Below are 17,007 nucleotides of genomic sequence, written 5' to 3'. Positions count from 1 at the left end.
ATAAATCCAGGTACTTCTTTTCATACAATTTTTTTCCTAATTAAAAAAAGTGGCAAGTTCGAAAACATTTTGGATTTTTGAGGAGGGAGATGATTGCGGATTTTGGAGATGAGTCTTCGATGATGAAGCGTGATCCCCACTGGGTGCCTCTGGAAGGAATGGCAGTAGTCAACCTTCCCGATCACCTCAGCTCTCAGCAGCCTCTGCCAGGAGGGCTCGCAGGTCATGGAGTAGCAACTAGACCCATTAGGAAAAGTCGAACATTCCCGACTGCCTGCCGGAGCGGCATCACGGTAGCAGTGTGCAGTTCTCGTCCCTTAGGGACCCCCGTCGGGGGATGGGGGAGGGGGATCCTGCCTGTCGGCTTCAGGCAGTTGTGGGGGAAACTCCTTCCAGGTCCCCGCAGCCTGGCGCTGCTGTATCACCGTGGCTTTCCCGCTCCAACCCATCACCCGCCACCTTCAGACCGCGGGTTTTCTTCTCAGGCCCGGCAGACTCCGCACCGGGCTCTAAGAGGAAACTATGGAGGTGGATTCTACCCGCGGAAGGGTGAAAATGCCCTCTGCGAATACCTTGGAAGGGGTATCCCCGCAATTTTTGCTGGGAGGTGGGGTGAGGGAGGAGGAAATGGATTTCACTGTCTGGTGACTATCTCGATTCCCAACCTTGAGAGGGCAGGGAATCCAAGCGGGGAATCCTGGGCGGTTTCTCGGGAATCCATTCCTCTAGGGGAGGGTCACCCTGTCTACACACAGCGGTTACTATGACAATACAACCACAGCCTCCAGTTTCCATGGCAGCGGCCAGCCCAAAGCGATTGGTCTCCTTTCTATTTCTCCCTGGGCTCCGCCCTATCCCCCCCCCAACACTCTCCCAGCGTGCACAGGGAGGGGCAGCTGAGGAGAGGGAGGCCTTTTGCGTCACTCTTGGGCGCGCGAGGGAAGACAAGAGTCGAGGAATTGGCGGGCGGAACTGTAGGAGGAAGGGGTGGCGTTTCCGGTGGGGAAAAGTGGAGGAGTGGGAAAAAGGAAGCGAGAAGTGGGCTGGCTGAGGGGGGGAAGGCTTTGAGTGTGACTCCCGGCGGATTCGGGCTCGATGTTCGCGGGGAGCGTGGGGTGGCCCCCTCGCACGGGGGGAGAGGCGTGGACCATTAGGAAGCCGCCGAGCGCCGCCACCAACCCCCTCAGCGGGCGCACAGGCACCACACAACTTGCTGACCCCAAAAGGGAGCGGTATAGAGAAGCGGAAATCACCCCGAGGGACCCGCACTGCTAAAGTCTCGCGAGAGCGAATCCGACTTCCTTCCTCTGGTTCTCCCTCCTCTTCCCCCGCCCCCTTCCCTTCTCCCTCCTCTTCCCCCTCCCGAGCCGAAGCGTCCCTGTGTCCCACAGGCCGGAGCGGCACCTAGAGCAGCTTTCCCTACTCCCTCCCCCTCGCCTCACTCACTCCCCCCCCCCACCCCGCGCCGAGCGAGGAGGAGTCGGAGGAGAGGAAGATGGCGGCGGCCGCCAGCACCCGCGGGGCTGCGGGGCCGCTCCGAGGAGCCTGAGAGACCCACGGAGGCTTCGCGGAGAGACGCGGCGGCGGAGGATGAGCCTGCAGAGCGCGCAGTATCTCCGGTGAGTGCCGAAGCCCAGCCGAGGCGTTGTGGGGACGGGAGGAGGCTTGGGGGCCAGGCACAGCGGACTCCGAGGTGGTGGGGGAGTTGCAGCGTCCTCCTGTCCCCGGGCCTGGGGGCGCGGGCAGCTCCGGGAGGGGGCGGGCACACACATGGCTGCCTGATCCCCGGGCCTCCGAGCTGAGGTCCCGCGAAGCCTGGCGGTGAGCGGAGGGAGGTTGGGGAAGCGTGAAAGAGAACGTGTGTGCGCGCGCCTGTGGTCCCAGCCTGCGGGCCAGGGCGGGGAGAGGCACCCCGGGAGCGGGCAGCGACCCGGACTGGAGGTGGGTGTTGAGGGGTCTGCTCCCCACACCAGGGGAAGCGTGGAGTGTGGGCTGGAGCGCTGCGTGCCGAGAGTAGAGGCTGGAAGTCAGCGCACCTGGGGGGTTGGGAGGGCACGAACTGGAGGGCAAATTAGAGGAAGGGGAGAAACTGCAGGGAACCGGAGCTTGTTCCTTTTCTCGTGGGTTGGGAGTACGAGAAATAATGCCTTCTGTGGTTAGGTGGAGGGGTAGGGGGAGCCCGAAAAGGAGAGAATGGATGGGGGAAATGAGGGAAGAGGGAGGTGCTATGAACAAGCTTATGTTCTCAGAAGAAACTGTAGTTGGAAGATACCATTCTGTGTGCATCATTAAGTGCGATGTAGGGAACTTGTATGTTGGAGATAGAGTGACGCATGGGTGTTGGTGTGCCGGTGTGTCGGTGTCTGGGGTGAGGGATTGATTGATGCACGCTTACAGAAGGCACACATACATTGACACTACCTGACGTCGAGAACATTTTGAATGGAAAGACAGCAGCTGTTACACAGTCAGAATGGTTTCATGGATTCTGAGTAAAAGCTTGGAGGAAGCTAGAGGGGAAAACGAAGCCTTGATAGCACAGGAAAATAAGGTTAATTGCGGACTTGTGAAGACTTAGGAACCTAAAAACTGGTCTTTCAGGAACAACTTTTAAAAAGGCATGTCATATGGGAAGATGCTTTTTAAAGAGTGATTTCATACCTTGTGGAGAAGGGAGTCGAATGGGTAGATAACTGAGCGATGAACTTAATTTAACTGTTTAGAGATTAGCGAAGTGAAAGATTGATGTGTGAGGGTGGACCCACATATACTTATATTGCAAGAGAAGATGTGTTGTTATACACGAGGTGACTGTTCTGTCCTTGAAAGTAGTTATTCATTTATACTGGAGAGGAGAGTGGCACCCATGAAGCTTTGATGCATGACTTCCAGAGTTTAGCACAGCGTGTATGCCTGATACTGTAAGCTGACATCCTTTTTTCTTCTCTGCACCCTTGTTATTTATTGTATTAAGGAAACTTTAAATTATGGCTATAGGTGCTGTAGTCAGAAATAGAAACTACCAGGGCAGTTCTTAATCTGAAGGAATTTGAATTTGCAGCCTAATATCCAGCAGGCAAGTAAGTGCACAGCACAGACTGGTGTAGTCATCACTACAAAGGGTGCCATGTTGATGAGTCCCAAGGCAGGAGATGACCCGAGCAACTGGGGGAATCAGGAAAGGCTTCCTTTGTTCATTTGCTCATTTGTATGCTTATGATTCATCAGTTGTTTGGTTGATCACCTGTATGGAAGGCATTGTAACAACTGCTAAGAATAGAAAGTAAGAACTCCACCCTCTTACAGAGCTTATGAGTTTGCTGGGCTTTAAAAGAAAAGAACACTTAAACTCTAAGGCCTCGAAGTGAGTCCACAGGAGTTTAGATATTGAGGATCATATATCTGGTGTGTGAAAACATTCCCATGCTCTTCTTCAGCTTCAGGCCAGCTTTCTGTGCTGCTTGTCTGTGTTCATTCTTTCCCCAAGTATCTATTGGTGGCTTTCTACAGTGTGGGAGCTGAGTTTCCACTGGTGAACATGGACAAATTTATCTTGATAGAAAATCAGTAAACATGAACAGATAAGTACACTAACGGGTTCTTTGAAGTGTTAGAAAGACAAATAAAATAAGACCATGAATTTTATATAAACACAGTAGTTAAGGAAAACCTATTCTTTAACCTAAAAGGGCCTTGAATTTTATTATCTTTATAGATAAAATGGGTAAACATTAGAAAATTTGTGATGAGGGGTTTGGGATAAAGCTTCATTTGTAGAATACTCAGTTAACAGGCACTACCTAAAACTGGGTGTGAAGATCTATGATCCTGGCATTCTTTAAGTAGGACCTTCAAAAGTTCAAGGTCATCCACTGTTTGGCAAGGTCAAGGCATCCTGCATTTCATGAACCCCTGTCTCAAAGAAAGAAATCTGAGATGACTTGTTTAGAGGCAATCTATATGTTCATAGCTATGCTTTGGAAAAATTACTGTGCCATAAAATAGTGCATGTTTAAGGGTTAAAATAAAGTCTTGGCAGTCAGAGGGTGTGGTGGCAGATAAATTGGGAAAATGCTGATACTTTTAATGCAAAGAAAGCTGACTTTGAGAAGCTTCTGTAGTTATGTTTCTTCTATTTTATAAAGCAGCATGGAGGGAAGGATTATCTTTAGGTATGGAACCAGTGACAGCTCGGTGTGAATTTAGCTCAAGAATAGAGAAAACAGAATGAACAGAGTTTAAATGACTGATATATTTCCAGCTGCAATTGCCAGACAAAAAGAGGGCGGCCTGGGCTCTAGAATCCCTTCCGATTTCTCAGAGCCAGTTTTACTTTTGTGGATCTGTCCTATGTAAAGAAATCAAGTTACAAGTCTGATACTTAGCAGTACACATAGGAGGAAGCTGGCCAGTAATAAAGATTTGTATTAGCTTCAGTTCACCCTCTGAATTTCATTTAAAGACTGCTGAGGGTCTGGGTGGTGGTGGCACACGCCTTTAATCCTAGCACTCAGGAAATAGAGGCAGGTGGGTCTCTGTGAGATCAAGGGTAGCCTGATCTACAAAGCTAGTTCCAGGACAGCCAAGGCTGTTACACAGAGAAACCCTGTGTTGAAGAAAAAAAAGAAAAGAAAAAGACTGCTAAGGGGAGACTGGAGGGTATCTCCAAAGAAGCATTATGTTGAGTTCCTTTGAAAATAAAAGTAATTTTTTCCAATTTAGTAGATTTATTTTTATTTTATATATATGGGTGTTTTGCCTGCATTGATATGCAGTGCCTGTGAAGCCCAGAAGAGGGTGTTAGATTCTTTGGAACTGGGGTTACAGATGGTTGTGAATAGCCGTGTGGATGCTGGGAATCTGAACTAGGACCTCTGGAAGAAAAGCCAGTGCTCTTAACTGCTGAGCCACCTCTCCAGCCCTCAGAACAGCTGTTTTATAGTAACTTAGGGGAGGCAGCTTCTGACCTTGACTTTAGGAAGAGTTTTGTTGCCCGTCTTTGTCAGTGGGAGAAGACCTTGACTGAACAGTTTTTAGACTGCATAGCTGCAGATTTTCCCTTGTGTAGAATGGAAATTTGTTTCCACTTAGCTGAATTTTAATTTTAATTTGTTAGAGTAAGTGAGCTGGGGTGTCTAGCATTGAAATGGTGGTGTAGTTGAAATGTAGGAAAGGTGGCCATTTCAAAGAGTGAGAAATAAGATTATGAAGTAAGACGTCTCCATAAGAACAAGAAAGAGTGAACTTAGCATTAAGGGAACTGAATTCATCTCAAGTTAAAGAAATAGCAGAGATGAAAAGAAAACCTGTGTAGAGGAAAGAGATGGTACTGTGAACAAGAAAAGACTGCGCATTTCTCTCAGCATTATCCTTTTGTCCCCAGCAGTAGGCTGGCCTGACTCCTGCTCAAATGGGTGTTGAAAAGACTTAATTTTTTTTTTTTTTTCGAGACAGGGTTTCTCTGTGGCTTTGGAGCCTGTCCTGGAACTAGCTCTTGTAAACCAGGCTGATCTCGAACTCACAGAGATCCGCCTGCTTCTGCCTCCCGAGTGCTGGGATTAAAGGCGTGCGCCACCATCGCCCGGCTAATGAAAAGACTTCATTTTTGTAAATTAAAAAATGTCCTTAAAATGAATATTCTAGGTAGGAAACATTGGGAGTATATTACCCAAATCAAAGTTGAAGTCAGGTGTTTTCTCTTGATTTTTGACAAAATGAAAGATTTTAAAAAAGATTTTGACACTTCTGTTTTGTGAAAGAGTGGGTTGAATATAGTTTTTCTGTTGGGGGCAGGAGGGTGAGGATAGGCCATAGATGAGATTTAAGTAAGGCATAATATACATTAGAAGAATGACTTTTTTGAAAGAGTGGAAATTAATAGACCAAAGGCACTGACTTGGGTTTCTATTTCTGTGATTAAAAAGCCATGATGAAAAAGCGGGTTGGGGAGAAAAGGGTTTATTTCATCTTACACTTTATAGTCTACCATCATTCAGGGAAATCAAGGCAGGAACTTTGGAAGAAGTGGTGGAGAGGAGTGCTGTTTACTGGCTTGCTCGGCCTGCTTTCTTATACCATGAGGACCATCTGTACAGGAGTGTCATCACCGCCAATTTGCTGAGCCCTCCCACATCAATTGGTCCAGAAAATGCCCCCCCCCCCACTGTCCTGCAGGCAATCTGATGGAGACACTTTACCACTTGAGGGCCTCTTCCCAGGCAACTTTAATGTGTATCAAGTTAACAAACTAGCCAGGACACACAGAAAAATGGGGATGAAGGAAGCAGGCTTTAAAATACATGACAGAGAAGACATTGAAGTTCTGAAATATGAGAAAGAGGAGTAATCATAGCCATAGACAGTACTAGTCAAACAAGTCAAATCTTATTATAAAAGGTGTTACCAAATAGCATCTGCTGCCATTGTGAGAAGTACTATTTCTATTTTGTATACCTTCCTACTTTGCTTTCTTTGTTCTTAAATGTTCTTCTATGCTGTAGGTGTTTCAGTGAAAATCAACTTGGAGTTGATTCTCTGGTGTTAGACTCCTTTACAGAAATGGTCCATAAATGCTCCTTGAAATGCCTCTATTGAAAGGACATTCTAATATCATATTCCATGTTAAAAACTTTGGAGCCAGAAATGAAGCAGCAGCCAAAGAATTAATTGTTTTTCGAGGCAACAGCAAAATGATTGTCATTTGAATTGGAAGAAAAATATTTCTCTATTGTTGTAAGATAAAATACCTTATGGTAAATCTTGACTGAGGCTAGATAAAGTAGCAAGCATAATCTTAGCTTGGTGAGAGGAGCAGAGAGGATAGAGTATTAGGAGAAATAGATAATTAAGTGGAGTGGGCTCTTCTTTCTAGAACAGTCTGGCAGTGCTGAGCCTGGTCTATTGTTTCCTCACCCCTTCCCACCACTCTCAGCCTTTCTAAGATGTGAAGTAGCCTCAATTCCAGAAAATCAGTCAAACATGGCTGGTTGACCAAATATGGCCATTTTTTTTAAACTAGAGGCTTAGAAGTTTTTGTTATAATAATGTTAACAGTATATTGCCTGCTTCAGTATTGAATGGCTGAATTATCTTGGTTAATTTCGGCTTCCTTTGTGGTTTCAGTTGAATTAAAAATGTATACTTCCTGTCTTAGCTATGTTCCTTCTTTGCGCTCTCACAGCTACTGTCATCTGTCTTTATGGTAGAGGAAGCAATCTCTGACTGAGCTTTTGTTGATGTTGTTATGGATAGGTTAGAGTAAGATCTGAACCCACTCGGATAGCCAGTTTCTCATGAGGCACTTGGGGTGGGGAATGGTTCACACTGGAAAAGGACTAATTTGTGCGTCACTATCTTGAGTTATTTGAGTCTTCAGCTACATCTCTAATCCTGACTAGACTTTTAGGTTTTTATTAGTTGTGTGAATTCATGCCTGAAAGTCTAGATGGATTAGTTTAACTGATCGTCTTGTTTAAAGATGAGCAGATAGATGTCTTGCAGAAAGAGGGTTGTTCATTTGCATGTTACTGGTGGGTGGGTATCACAACTGTCATTGAAGTTTGCCATAAAGGTATATTTTATTGCTGTAGCTTAGCAAAGGGCCTAGGAGGTCGGAATTAAGAAGAGCTAATCATCAGTTACAGGGAAATAAGTGATTTGGCAAACATGTCACATAGTGAGAACTTGTAACTAACTCCTTGCTGGTTAAAATGCAGTGGATCTGCTCAGGGAAGTGGCTTGCAGCCCAGTTTTTAGGCAGAAGGAAGAAGAGGTGACTCTGAAGAAAGCTTTAGAGATCTCAAGACACACTAAGCAACAATTCTGCTTGTCTGGTTTTTCTTGTTTGTTTCATTTTTGAAAGGGATTTTTGCAAAGCTTGGCACTTGGTTGACATAGCGGGCTAAATAGTCTTCATATGGACATAGTTTGTCTTTTGCACTTTGGGCCGTTAGCAGCCTAGCCTCCATCAGATGCCAATATCATTCTCCCCCAATTTCTTTTCTATGACAACCAAAAATGTCACCATGCATTGTAAGCTGTTGCCTGGAGTGTAAATTTTCTGCCAGTTGAAAATACCGATTTGAAGAATATATATGCATAGCATGTTAGTCAATTTTACATCATTATAACATACTGACATAATCACCTTACCGAGAGAACAAACTTAGCTGAGTTTCTGGAGGTTTCTGCCCATGGCCAGTTAGCCTTGTTGAGTTTTGGCCTGTGGTGAGGCAGCAGGTATGTCGTGAGTGTGTATTCATGTTATGGTGACTGGGAAACAGAACAAGGGACTCATTCCCCGTCTCCATTTAGGGTACTCGTGCTCAGTGACCTCAAGCCTCCTATGAGACTCCTGAGAATTCCATAATCTCCCAATAGTACCGATCCAGGCAGGGACTAAGCATTTAGCTCTTGTGCCTTTGGAAGATGTTGTAGTTCCAAATTGTAGACATAGCATGGGTTCCTTTTCCTCTAAGCAATGTATTATTTCTTAAGCTTTGTCATCAGTTTTCCCTTCGGTAGTACTAAGCTAGCTACCGTGTTCCTACTTATTGACACATGTAAATATTTCAGTTTGGTTTTTTTAAAATTTGAGTTTTGCTTTACTGGTAGTTACTCAATATTATATGTAGAGCACTGTCACAGCTTTTTCCTGGCAAGTTTAAAGTTACTGGAGGTACATGAGTGCTTCATTTCTCTGTTTTTTTTTTTTATTTGTGAACTAGAAGTAATAATTTGTCTGATGCAGAGTATTAAAGCATAAGGTGCTTAGAATGGTTCTGGTCCATAGTAAGTACTAGATGTTTCAGGTATATACACAATCTGAAAGTTAGCTTGTAGTGCTGACTTCTGTGCCTCTGCCTTCTGGGCATTTGTCTTTGAGAAGTCTTACTGTCTGTCTTTAGTTCATTTCTACTGCTGTAATACAATACCCTGTAAAAGGCAACTTGGGGGAAAGGAATTTATTTTAGTTCACAGTTCTGTATTACAGTCCATTATTTGTGAGGAAGTCAAGGCAGCAGGAACTTGAAACAACTAGTCACATCATATCCACAGTCAAGATGGAAGAGAAATGAATGCATACATGCTTGCTTGCTTGTGCTCAACTCATTTGTTCCACTCTTACATAGTTCAGTAACCCCTACCTAGAGAACAGTGCTGTCTGTGGTGGACTGGGTCTTCCCACATGAGTTAATGTAGTTAAGAGGTCACCTACAGACCAGCTCTCTTCCCAGGTGACTGTATAGGTTGTGTCAGATTGACAGTTAATGCGCTCCATCAACTGTAATATTAAACTCAACACGTAAGAGTAAACTCTTTCCACAGTAGTGTGAGTTTGAAACCAGCTTGGGATACATGAGGCCTTGTCTTATAAGTAAATAAATAAGCTTTATATAATTCCCTTCTTCCCATACAATTCTTTAAGTGTTCTCATTTTCCTCATTGGAGTTGCTCCTTGTGATTCTGTCCCTCCTTCCACCCACCGAGGTTCAAACTTGCAGTCATCTTTGAGTTGTGGTTTCTTTACCACTCTGGAAATGTTGCTTTCCTCTTGTCTTTCCTTTCTCCTTACTTGTTCTGTCAGTGTTTTACTCCTACTGTGGAAATGACCTTCCAACTGGTACCTTGTCTGCAGTTGTTCCCGGATCACAAGAAGTACTGACTGGGCTTTAAATACTGCTCATTACTGTGTTGTTGGGAAAATGGAATGTGAATAGGAAGAGATGGCTTAGTGTAACAAATTCTGGTTCTCCTTCACACTGAATTCTGTGTTTTTTCTTTAGACTCCACACCATCTGTCCCACTACAAATATATATTTTGCATTTATTCCAAATTAATATTCTTGAAAAAATACTTTATATGGCTTTCCCTTAATTATACTCCTTAATCTGACATTGTTGACCTCATAACTACTTCCATCAGTGGCATTAGAAACAAAACAATTCAAATGATTTGCTCCTTATCTCTGAACATGCCATATTTATTTCAGATTAAAACTACAGGAAGTTCTATCCTCCACTGGCCTAGTTACACTTGACTTTTTAAATGACTTCCTTTTTTATTCTGTTGATTTCTGCTTTCTTTGGATCCAAACTATTTCTTCTTTTTTGGTACTTATAGTTCCTTTTTGCCCCCCCCCTCCGTTTTCACATTAATGTTAATCATTCTAGCTAGATTGTGGTGGAGAATATGTCTTAACTTTTTAATTTGTCATCCATCCCATTCATGCATCCATCAACCCACTGCACTCCTGCCTTAGCCTCTTGAGTTCTGGGGTTGCAGGCTAGGGTCTCCACACCTCGTCACATGTATTTTACAGTGGGCATGAGTATTCATAGACAAGTAGAACCTTTTACCTCTTCAGGTTGCAGTGAAAGCTTCCCAGCACCATTTTGGGGATCTGTGTATTACATGCATGCAGTGCTTCTTACACAGGCCAGAATAAGGCATTGGATCCTCTGAACTGTAATTATATATGGTTGTGAACACACATAGGTGCTGGGAATCAAACTCGGGTCCTCTGGAAGATCAGTCAGTGCTCTTAACTACTGAGCTGCCTCTTTAGCCTCTGGTGGTAGCATTCTTGAAACAGGGTTGTGATACGTTGCTTAGACTGATCTCCAACTCTGAGCTCAGGTGATCCTTCTGCTTCAGAGGTCTCATGTACTAGAGGCATGTGCCATTGTGGAGCCTGAGCATAGTTTTTAAAACAGTAGCAGAAGTAACCAAGTTAAAAGTTAAAGGGAAAGGAATTGAAGTCAAGTCAATTCTTATGGGTTCTTTGGGACATATGAGACTTGAGTTTTCTCTTCCTTTTAGTAAGCAGTCTCATCTTAACTACGCTTTACTAGTTATTTGGAACACTTAAATTATTAATAATAATTATTAAATTATACCAAAAGCTTTAGCAAGTTTGTGTAATTCTGAAAGCAAATTTGTATTGCAGGATTTATCTTATTCCTGTGATAAGCAAATAGGGAGCAGCAGGAATTCTGTATCATTGGGGGAAAGATGATATGCCTCGTTTCTTTAGTTACTGACAAGTGAAGGAAGCCTCATTGGCTTTAATGCAGGTATGCTATAAGGAAAAATACTTTGTAGAATTTTTGATAATGGACTTCTGAGTTTTTTTTCTTATCTGTGCCTATTTCCCACCCCTTGCTGGGGATGGAACCCTAGAGGTTCATGCATTCTGGGAAAGTACTCAGCCACCGAACTACACCTTAGCTCCTTATTGCAGTTCCCATGGCATTTTGTTTTGTTGCTATCTACCTTGTGAGAGTTTTGTTTTGTTTTGTTTTTCAAGACAGGGTTTCTCGGTAGCTTTTGTGCCTGTCTTGGAACTAGCTCTGTAGACTAGGCTTGCTTCGAACGCCCAGAGATCCACTTGCCTCTGCCTCCTGAGTGCTGGGATTAAAGGCGTGTGCCACCACCACCCAGCCTAAAAGTCTGTTGTATTTAAATAGCCGTGCTGTATATATGAATAATTTGCATTGGTATAGATCTTGGTTTGTTGATACAAATTTAAGGTCAGTTTTGTTATGCTGTGTATATGTATTTGTGATCTTGATTAAGGTATTGTGTTTGTCCAGCTCATTTAAAAATGTAATGTATAATTAAGAAATAGAAGCTAATAGTCATCTGTAATAATCAAACTTGTAGTCATGTTAGGTTTTCTAGATATATAGAGATAGGTAGGCATTCTTCAAATCTTTCAGAGACCTTCAAAATATGGCATTTAAGATGTTTAAGAACTTACAACTTTACAGGACAGTGAGACACATCTGTTCCTGGCAGCACCAAGCTATGTCAAGAGGATGATAGGCATTGAAGAGACTCTTTATGTTGTTAATCATTTGGACAAGAAACTGATCTTGCCTGGGCTGCTTGATGCTATGCTGTGTGAACTGGACATGCAGGACCCACAGAGAAATGACTGCTGAACTTGCCTCAAGATGGGACGATCCTTCGAGGTTCCTGCTTCATGAAAGAGACTGCCAGACATTCTGCAGGACACAGAAGAAAGTGACCGACAAACTGCCAAAATAGTTGGTACTGTCTTTGAAATTTCCTGGTTTGGCCAGGCGGTGGTGGCGCACACCTTTAATCCCTGTGAGTTTGAGGCCAGCCTGATCTACAAGAGCTAGTTCCAGGACAGCTAGGGCTGTTACACAGGGAAAACCTGTCTCAAAAAAACCAAAAAGAAAATTTCTGCTTTATGGAAAAGTCTGCTGGATACTATAGGCCTGTATGCTAAAAATAGATGCTCCAAAGATACAGAAGAACTTTGGGTGACTGTCCAGGCAGTGAGATACCTCTGTCAATTCTAGAGTATTGAAAGTTGCTTACCATGCACTTGCTGTTTCCTGAGGTAATATTATATCCTTCTGAAGGCTTTGATGGAGTTGAAGAATAGTTACAGTTTTCCTTAGATATAATAAAAGATAAAATAGATATAAATTTTATAACTGTATTTCTTGCTTGGTACCTGTTTTGTTCTATGTAATTTTTCTATGTTAAAGTTAAAAACTTTCCTTCGTATTTAAACAGAAAAGGGGGAGGTGATGTGGGATTCCCCTCTGTAGACTGTGAATACCATTGGTTAATAAAGAAACTGTCTTAGGCCTGTGGTAGGGTAGAGTAGAGCTAGGCAGGGAAAACTAAACTAAATGCTGGAAGAAAGAAGGCGGGGTCAGGGAAAAGCCGTGTAGCCTCACCAGAGACAAACAACAGAACTTTACCCGGTAAGCCACAGCCTTGTGGTGATAAACAGATTAATAGAGATGGCTTAGTTTAGGATATAAGAGTTAGCCAGAAATACACATAAGCTATTGGCCAAACAGTATTGCAAATAATAGTTTCTGTGTGGTTATTTTGGGAGTCTGGGCGGCTGGGAATGAACAAGCAGCTGCCTTCTACATAACTGCCATATTAGTGCATCAGTTTCCCCAAGCCCAATGTTTACAGACTTCAGAAGTTGTAGTCTTTTTTTTCTCTCTCTCTTCTCAAGACATAGTGTTTCAAGGCTATCATCAGTCATAATGCTGTATATTAGATTCTACTAATGCTTCTTAGGTCATAAATGATTTTTTATTAGGCTATCACCTAGCTGCATTTTCTTTGATATACTGTACAGCAATGATATATATATAGTGAAATTGAATGAAAAAGTTTGGTCTTTTTTTCCATTCTTTCTTTTTTGGTTTTTTGAGACAGAATTTCTCTGTGTAACAGTGCTGGTTGTCTTGGAACTTGCTTTGTAGACCAGGTGGGCCTCAATCACAGAGATCCGTCCACCTGTCTCTGCCTCTCGAGTGCTGGGATTAAAGGTATGTGTCATCACCGCCTGGCTTAATATATAATTCTATGAGATTATATTTCTCAAATTTAAATAACTATAATAAAAAATACCATTTGTTTTTCTGACCAGTTGTTCTTTAATGAAAAAAAAAAACAGCATTTTGAGAAACACAATTCAAATGAGGAGGCATATTCATTATAAATTCTGGTTTATAAATGGATAGGAAAAGAAACCAACATATTTATTTTCTAATTTAAAAATAATTTAACTGACTAAATTTGTACACAGGAGTTTGCTTTGTTTTGTATTGTTTTTGCTTCTTAGAACAGGAGCATGATTTTAAAAAATGACTAAAAAGGTCTTTGAATTAAGATGGCCTTAATTTGTATTTGGGTTGTTCTGAGTTCAGGTCCCTGACCATACATACTAACAGCGTAACCATAAGTCTCCCTAGATTTAATTTTGCTGCTAGTGATCATGGTAGGTTACTAGAAGAATTTAATGAAAAACTGGACTTCTCATGTAAAGTCCAAAGTTTTGGGTGGGCAAAGAGCCTATTTTCAGTGTCGACTTAATTTTATGTATTTTTATTATAATCTTTGTTTGTTTTTCAAGACAGGGTTTCTCTGTAGCTTTTGAGCCTGTCCTGGAACTAGCTCTTGTAAACCAGGCTGGCCTCGAACTCAGAGAGATCCACCTGCCTCTGCCTCCCGAGTGCTGGGATTAAAGGTGTGCGCCACCACCGCCCAGTTTATTTTCTAATCTTTAAAACCTGTGAATATTCTAGGCCAGCCTGGTCTACAAGAGCTAGTTCCAGGACAGGCTCCAAAGCCACAGAGAAACCCTGTCTCAAAACAAAAACAAAACCCTGTGAATATCTTACTCTTTGTTACTTGTTGAGAGGAAACTAAAGATTTTAACTGGCAGACTTTAAAGTGCCATTATCTACTGGACCCAGTGTAATCACAAGGACCCATAATTGTGGAAAAAAAGCAGAAAGCTAGAAAAGCCTTTCTTTTGTCTTTGAAGATGGAAGGAGGGCCACAAGTTAAGGGATTCAGGCAGCCACTGGAACCAGGGAAAGGCAAAAATGCTGATCCCCCCCCCCCCCCGCGCCACCCTTCAGAAAGCATGCAACCATGGTGATTTTAGTGCCCTGGAGATTCTGTTGAACTTTCGATAATGTAGGTTGTTCTAGGCCATTTATTTATAGTAAGCTGTTAAGCAAAATTAGTAAGTTAAAACAATATTTTCTTTCATAGAGCATCACGGAGTTGAAGGTGTTGATCTTGGTTCCAGCACTGTTTAAAAGCACCTGTTTCCACACATTGTCATCAGTGCTGATGATGATCTCTCCTCATAAAGCAGATTCTTTAATATATGGCAAACCTATCCATTGCTGTAGCATATATTAGAATGTGTTCTGCTGGTCAGCATTCTCTGTTATAGATAGACGCTAGGATTATCAGTACTACAAGACAAAATAAGTTTAAGAGCACCTGATTAAACGATCTTTTGAGGAGCATACAGGATCTTGGTACATATAGCCTTGGTTGACCTCATTCTCACTCCAGCCCATGCTATCCTTAAATTTGTGGCATTCCTTCTACCTCAGCCTCTTCTGTAGGGTTACAGATAAGCACCACTCCACCTGACTGTAAAACTGGATTCTTACAACTTTTAATGTGCTAATATGTGTTGTAAGCATCCAGGAAGGAGGTGTAGTTGTTTCTCAAGAGTTTCCTATGACTGGTGTTTCCTTAGGGAAGGAAACGATGTGATACTATTCTTTAAGTTTTTTTGTTTCTTTCTCTCACTATATATTGCTCTAGCCATGCCACAGCATACATTGCCATTCTTAGAACTCTGCCTCTAAAGTCTTAGATTCGGCCATACCAACCACAACACCCCCCCCGCATTAATCTGCTTCTAGTTTAGACTTCTTATATACTGATTTTTCTTCCTTCCTCCTTTATTAGTCTTTTTTCTATTCATCCTCACCCTATCTTGTCTTTTCCTGTCCTTCTTCTGACATTGGTTTACTATCTTAACACAGTACCCTCTTCCCCTCATCCCATTGTCCTTGCTCACTTGTCTAGAAACATTCCACACTGAATGATTCTGACAGTCTGCCTCTTTGGGTATCCAGTCATTTAAAAAGTCTTCTTAACTAGCTACTTAATATAGTCTTTAATGTGTATTTTCCCTCACTGGCTTGCCTAACTCTTTATAGTAATTATTTTACACTTTTACTATTTCTTGAAGCTTTACTGATGGAGGAAGATAGATGATTTTTGAGGTTTAATAATACTGCTATATTGCTGTGTTTTGTCAAGCTACACATAGCAGTTTGAATTCATTTAAACTAAAAAAAGTTAAAATTCAGTTTCTCTGTCTCATTAATACATCAATCTTTTTTTTCTCTTTTTCTGTAGTACTTTGGCATTTCACATATGTTAAAATTTTTCCCTGACAAAACAAGTCATGCAAAATGGACTCTATTAATCTTCACTTTTTGGAGGTAAGGCTAGAATCTCATGTAGCACAGGCTGGCCTCGTACTTACTATGTAGTTATGTAGCTGAGTATAATTTTGAATTTCCAGTTTTGCCTTTATCACTTAAATGGTAAGATTAACAGGCTTAAGACAAACCACACTTGGTTTATTGGTGGGGAGGGGTTTGTGAGTGGGAACATGACTGGGGTCAGACTCAGGGTTTATGCGTTATAGGCCAACTGTACCTTATGAACTATGCACCTTGCTCCCTGGAACTCAATTTATTTAATTTGAACTTTAAAGATGTGTGCTTAGGTCTCTCAAGTGCTAAGTATGTTAAACAATTTGGGTGTAAAAATCTACTTTTAGGGGGCTGGAGAGAGATGGATCAGCAGTTAAGAGCACTAGCTGCTCTTCCAGAGGACTCTGGTTTGGTTCCCACAAGACAGCTCAACAACAATCTGTAACTCAGATCCCAGGGGATCCAGTACCCACTCTGGTCTTTTCAGGCACTGCACATATAGAGTGAACAGAAGATGTTCATGCAGACAAAACACTTGTGCACCTCAAAAGGGGGGAAAATTAAATCTTTCAGTATTATATTTTATGAAATCTAAAAATCAGTAATTAAAAATTATGGTATTGAATTTAGACATGGTATATAATTGTGAAATATTAATTAAATTTTGAAAATTTAGAGCAAAATATTTAAAATCTTTAATTGACTTTATGTTGAAATGGTAATATTTTGGGCACGTGAGGTTAGATTATAGTAATAAAGCCAGTTTCATTGTTTCTTTTCAATTTTCAGCATCACTAGAGAACTTGATTATGTATTTCTTTCTATTGGCCAGTAGTAATATAGATCATGAGGAGATTCCAACAAAGGATTTTTATTATTGAGTGTTTAAAAGGAGCTTTTTGTGTGAAATTACATTTATTACCTTGATGTTTAAATGTACAGTTGTTTGTTTAGATAGGATTTTTCTATGTAGCTATTGTCCTGAACTCTGTAGTCCAGGCTGGCTTCAAACTCAGAGATCCACCTGCCTCTGCCTCCTAAGGACTGAGATCAAAGGCGTGCACATCCATGCTGGCTATCCAGTTGTTATCTTTCATTATAGTTTGTCTTATTTGCTTTATATTGCTTCGATAACCAACATGACCAAAAGCAACTTGGTTAGGAAGGAAAAGCTTTATTTAGCTT

General features: G+C 42.1%; 1 protein-coding gene across 5 annotated transcripts in view; it reads left to right on the top strand.

The window, feature by feature from the left end:
- The first annotated feature begins 1,346 nt into the window (after positions 1-1,346).
- Positions 1,347-17,007, top strand: part of Smg7 (SMG7, nonsense mediated mRNA decay factor) — a 62,697-nt gene continuing 47,036 nt past the window's right edge. For 3 of the 5 annotated variants that reach the window (XM_013352537.2, XM_026787597.1, XM_013352536.2), the window contains exon 1: positions 1,563-1,619. Coding sequence is in view for 1 of the 5 variants with exons in the window: in XM_026787596.1 (XP_026643397.1) it covers positions 1,591-1,619 (29 nt within the window). In the remaining 4 variants the exon portion in view is untranslated. Of the gene's footprint in view, positions 1,620-17,007 lie in introns of all 5 variants that reach the window. The other 2 variants (XM_026787598.1, XM_026787596.1) reach the window with 2 other exon arrangements.

Source organism: Microtus ochrogaster (genome assembly GCF_000317375.1).
Source record: "Microtus ochrogaster isolate Prairie Vole_2 chromosome 6 unlocalized genomic scaffold, MicOch1.0 chr6_random_2, whole genome shotgun sequence".
Lineage (NCBI taxonomy): Eukaryota > Metazoa > Chordata > Mammalia > Rodentia > Cricetidae > Microtus > Microtus ochrogaster.
The sequence above is the reverse complement of the archived record's forward strand: the minus strand, read 5'-3'. Positions and strand labels throughout refer to the sequence as shown.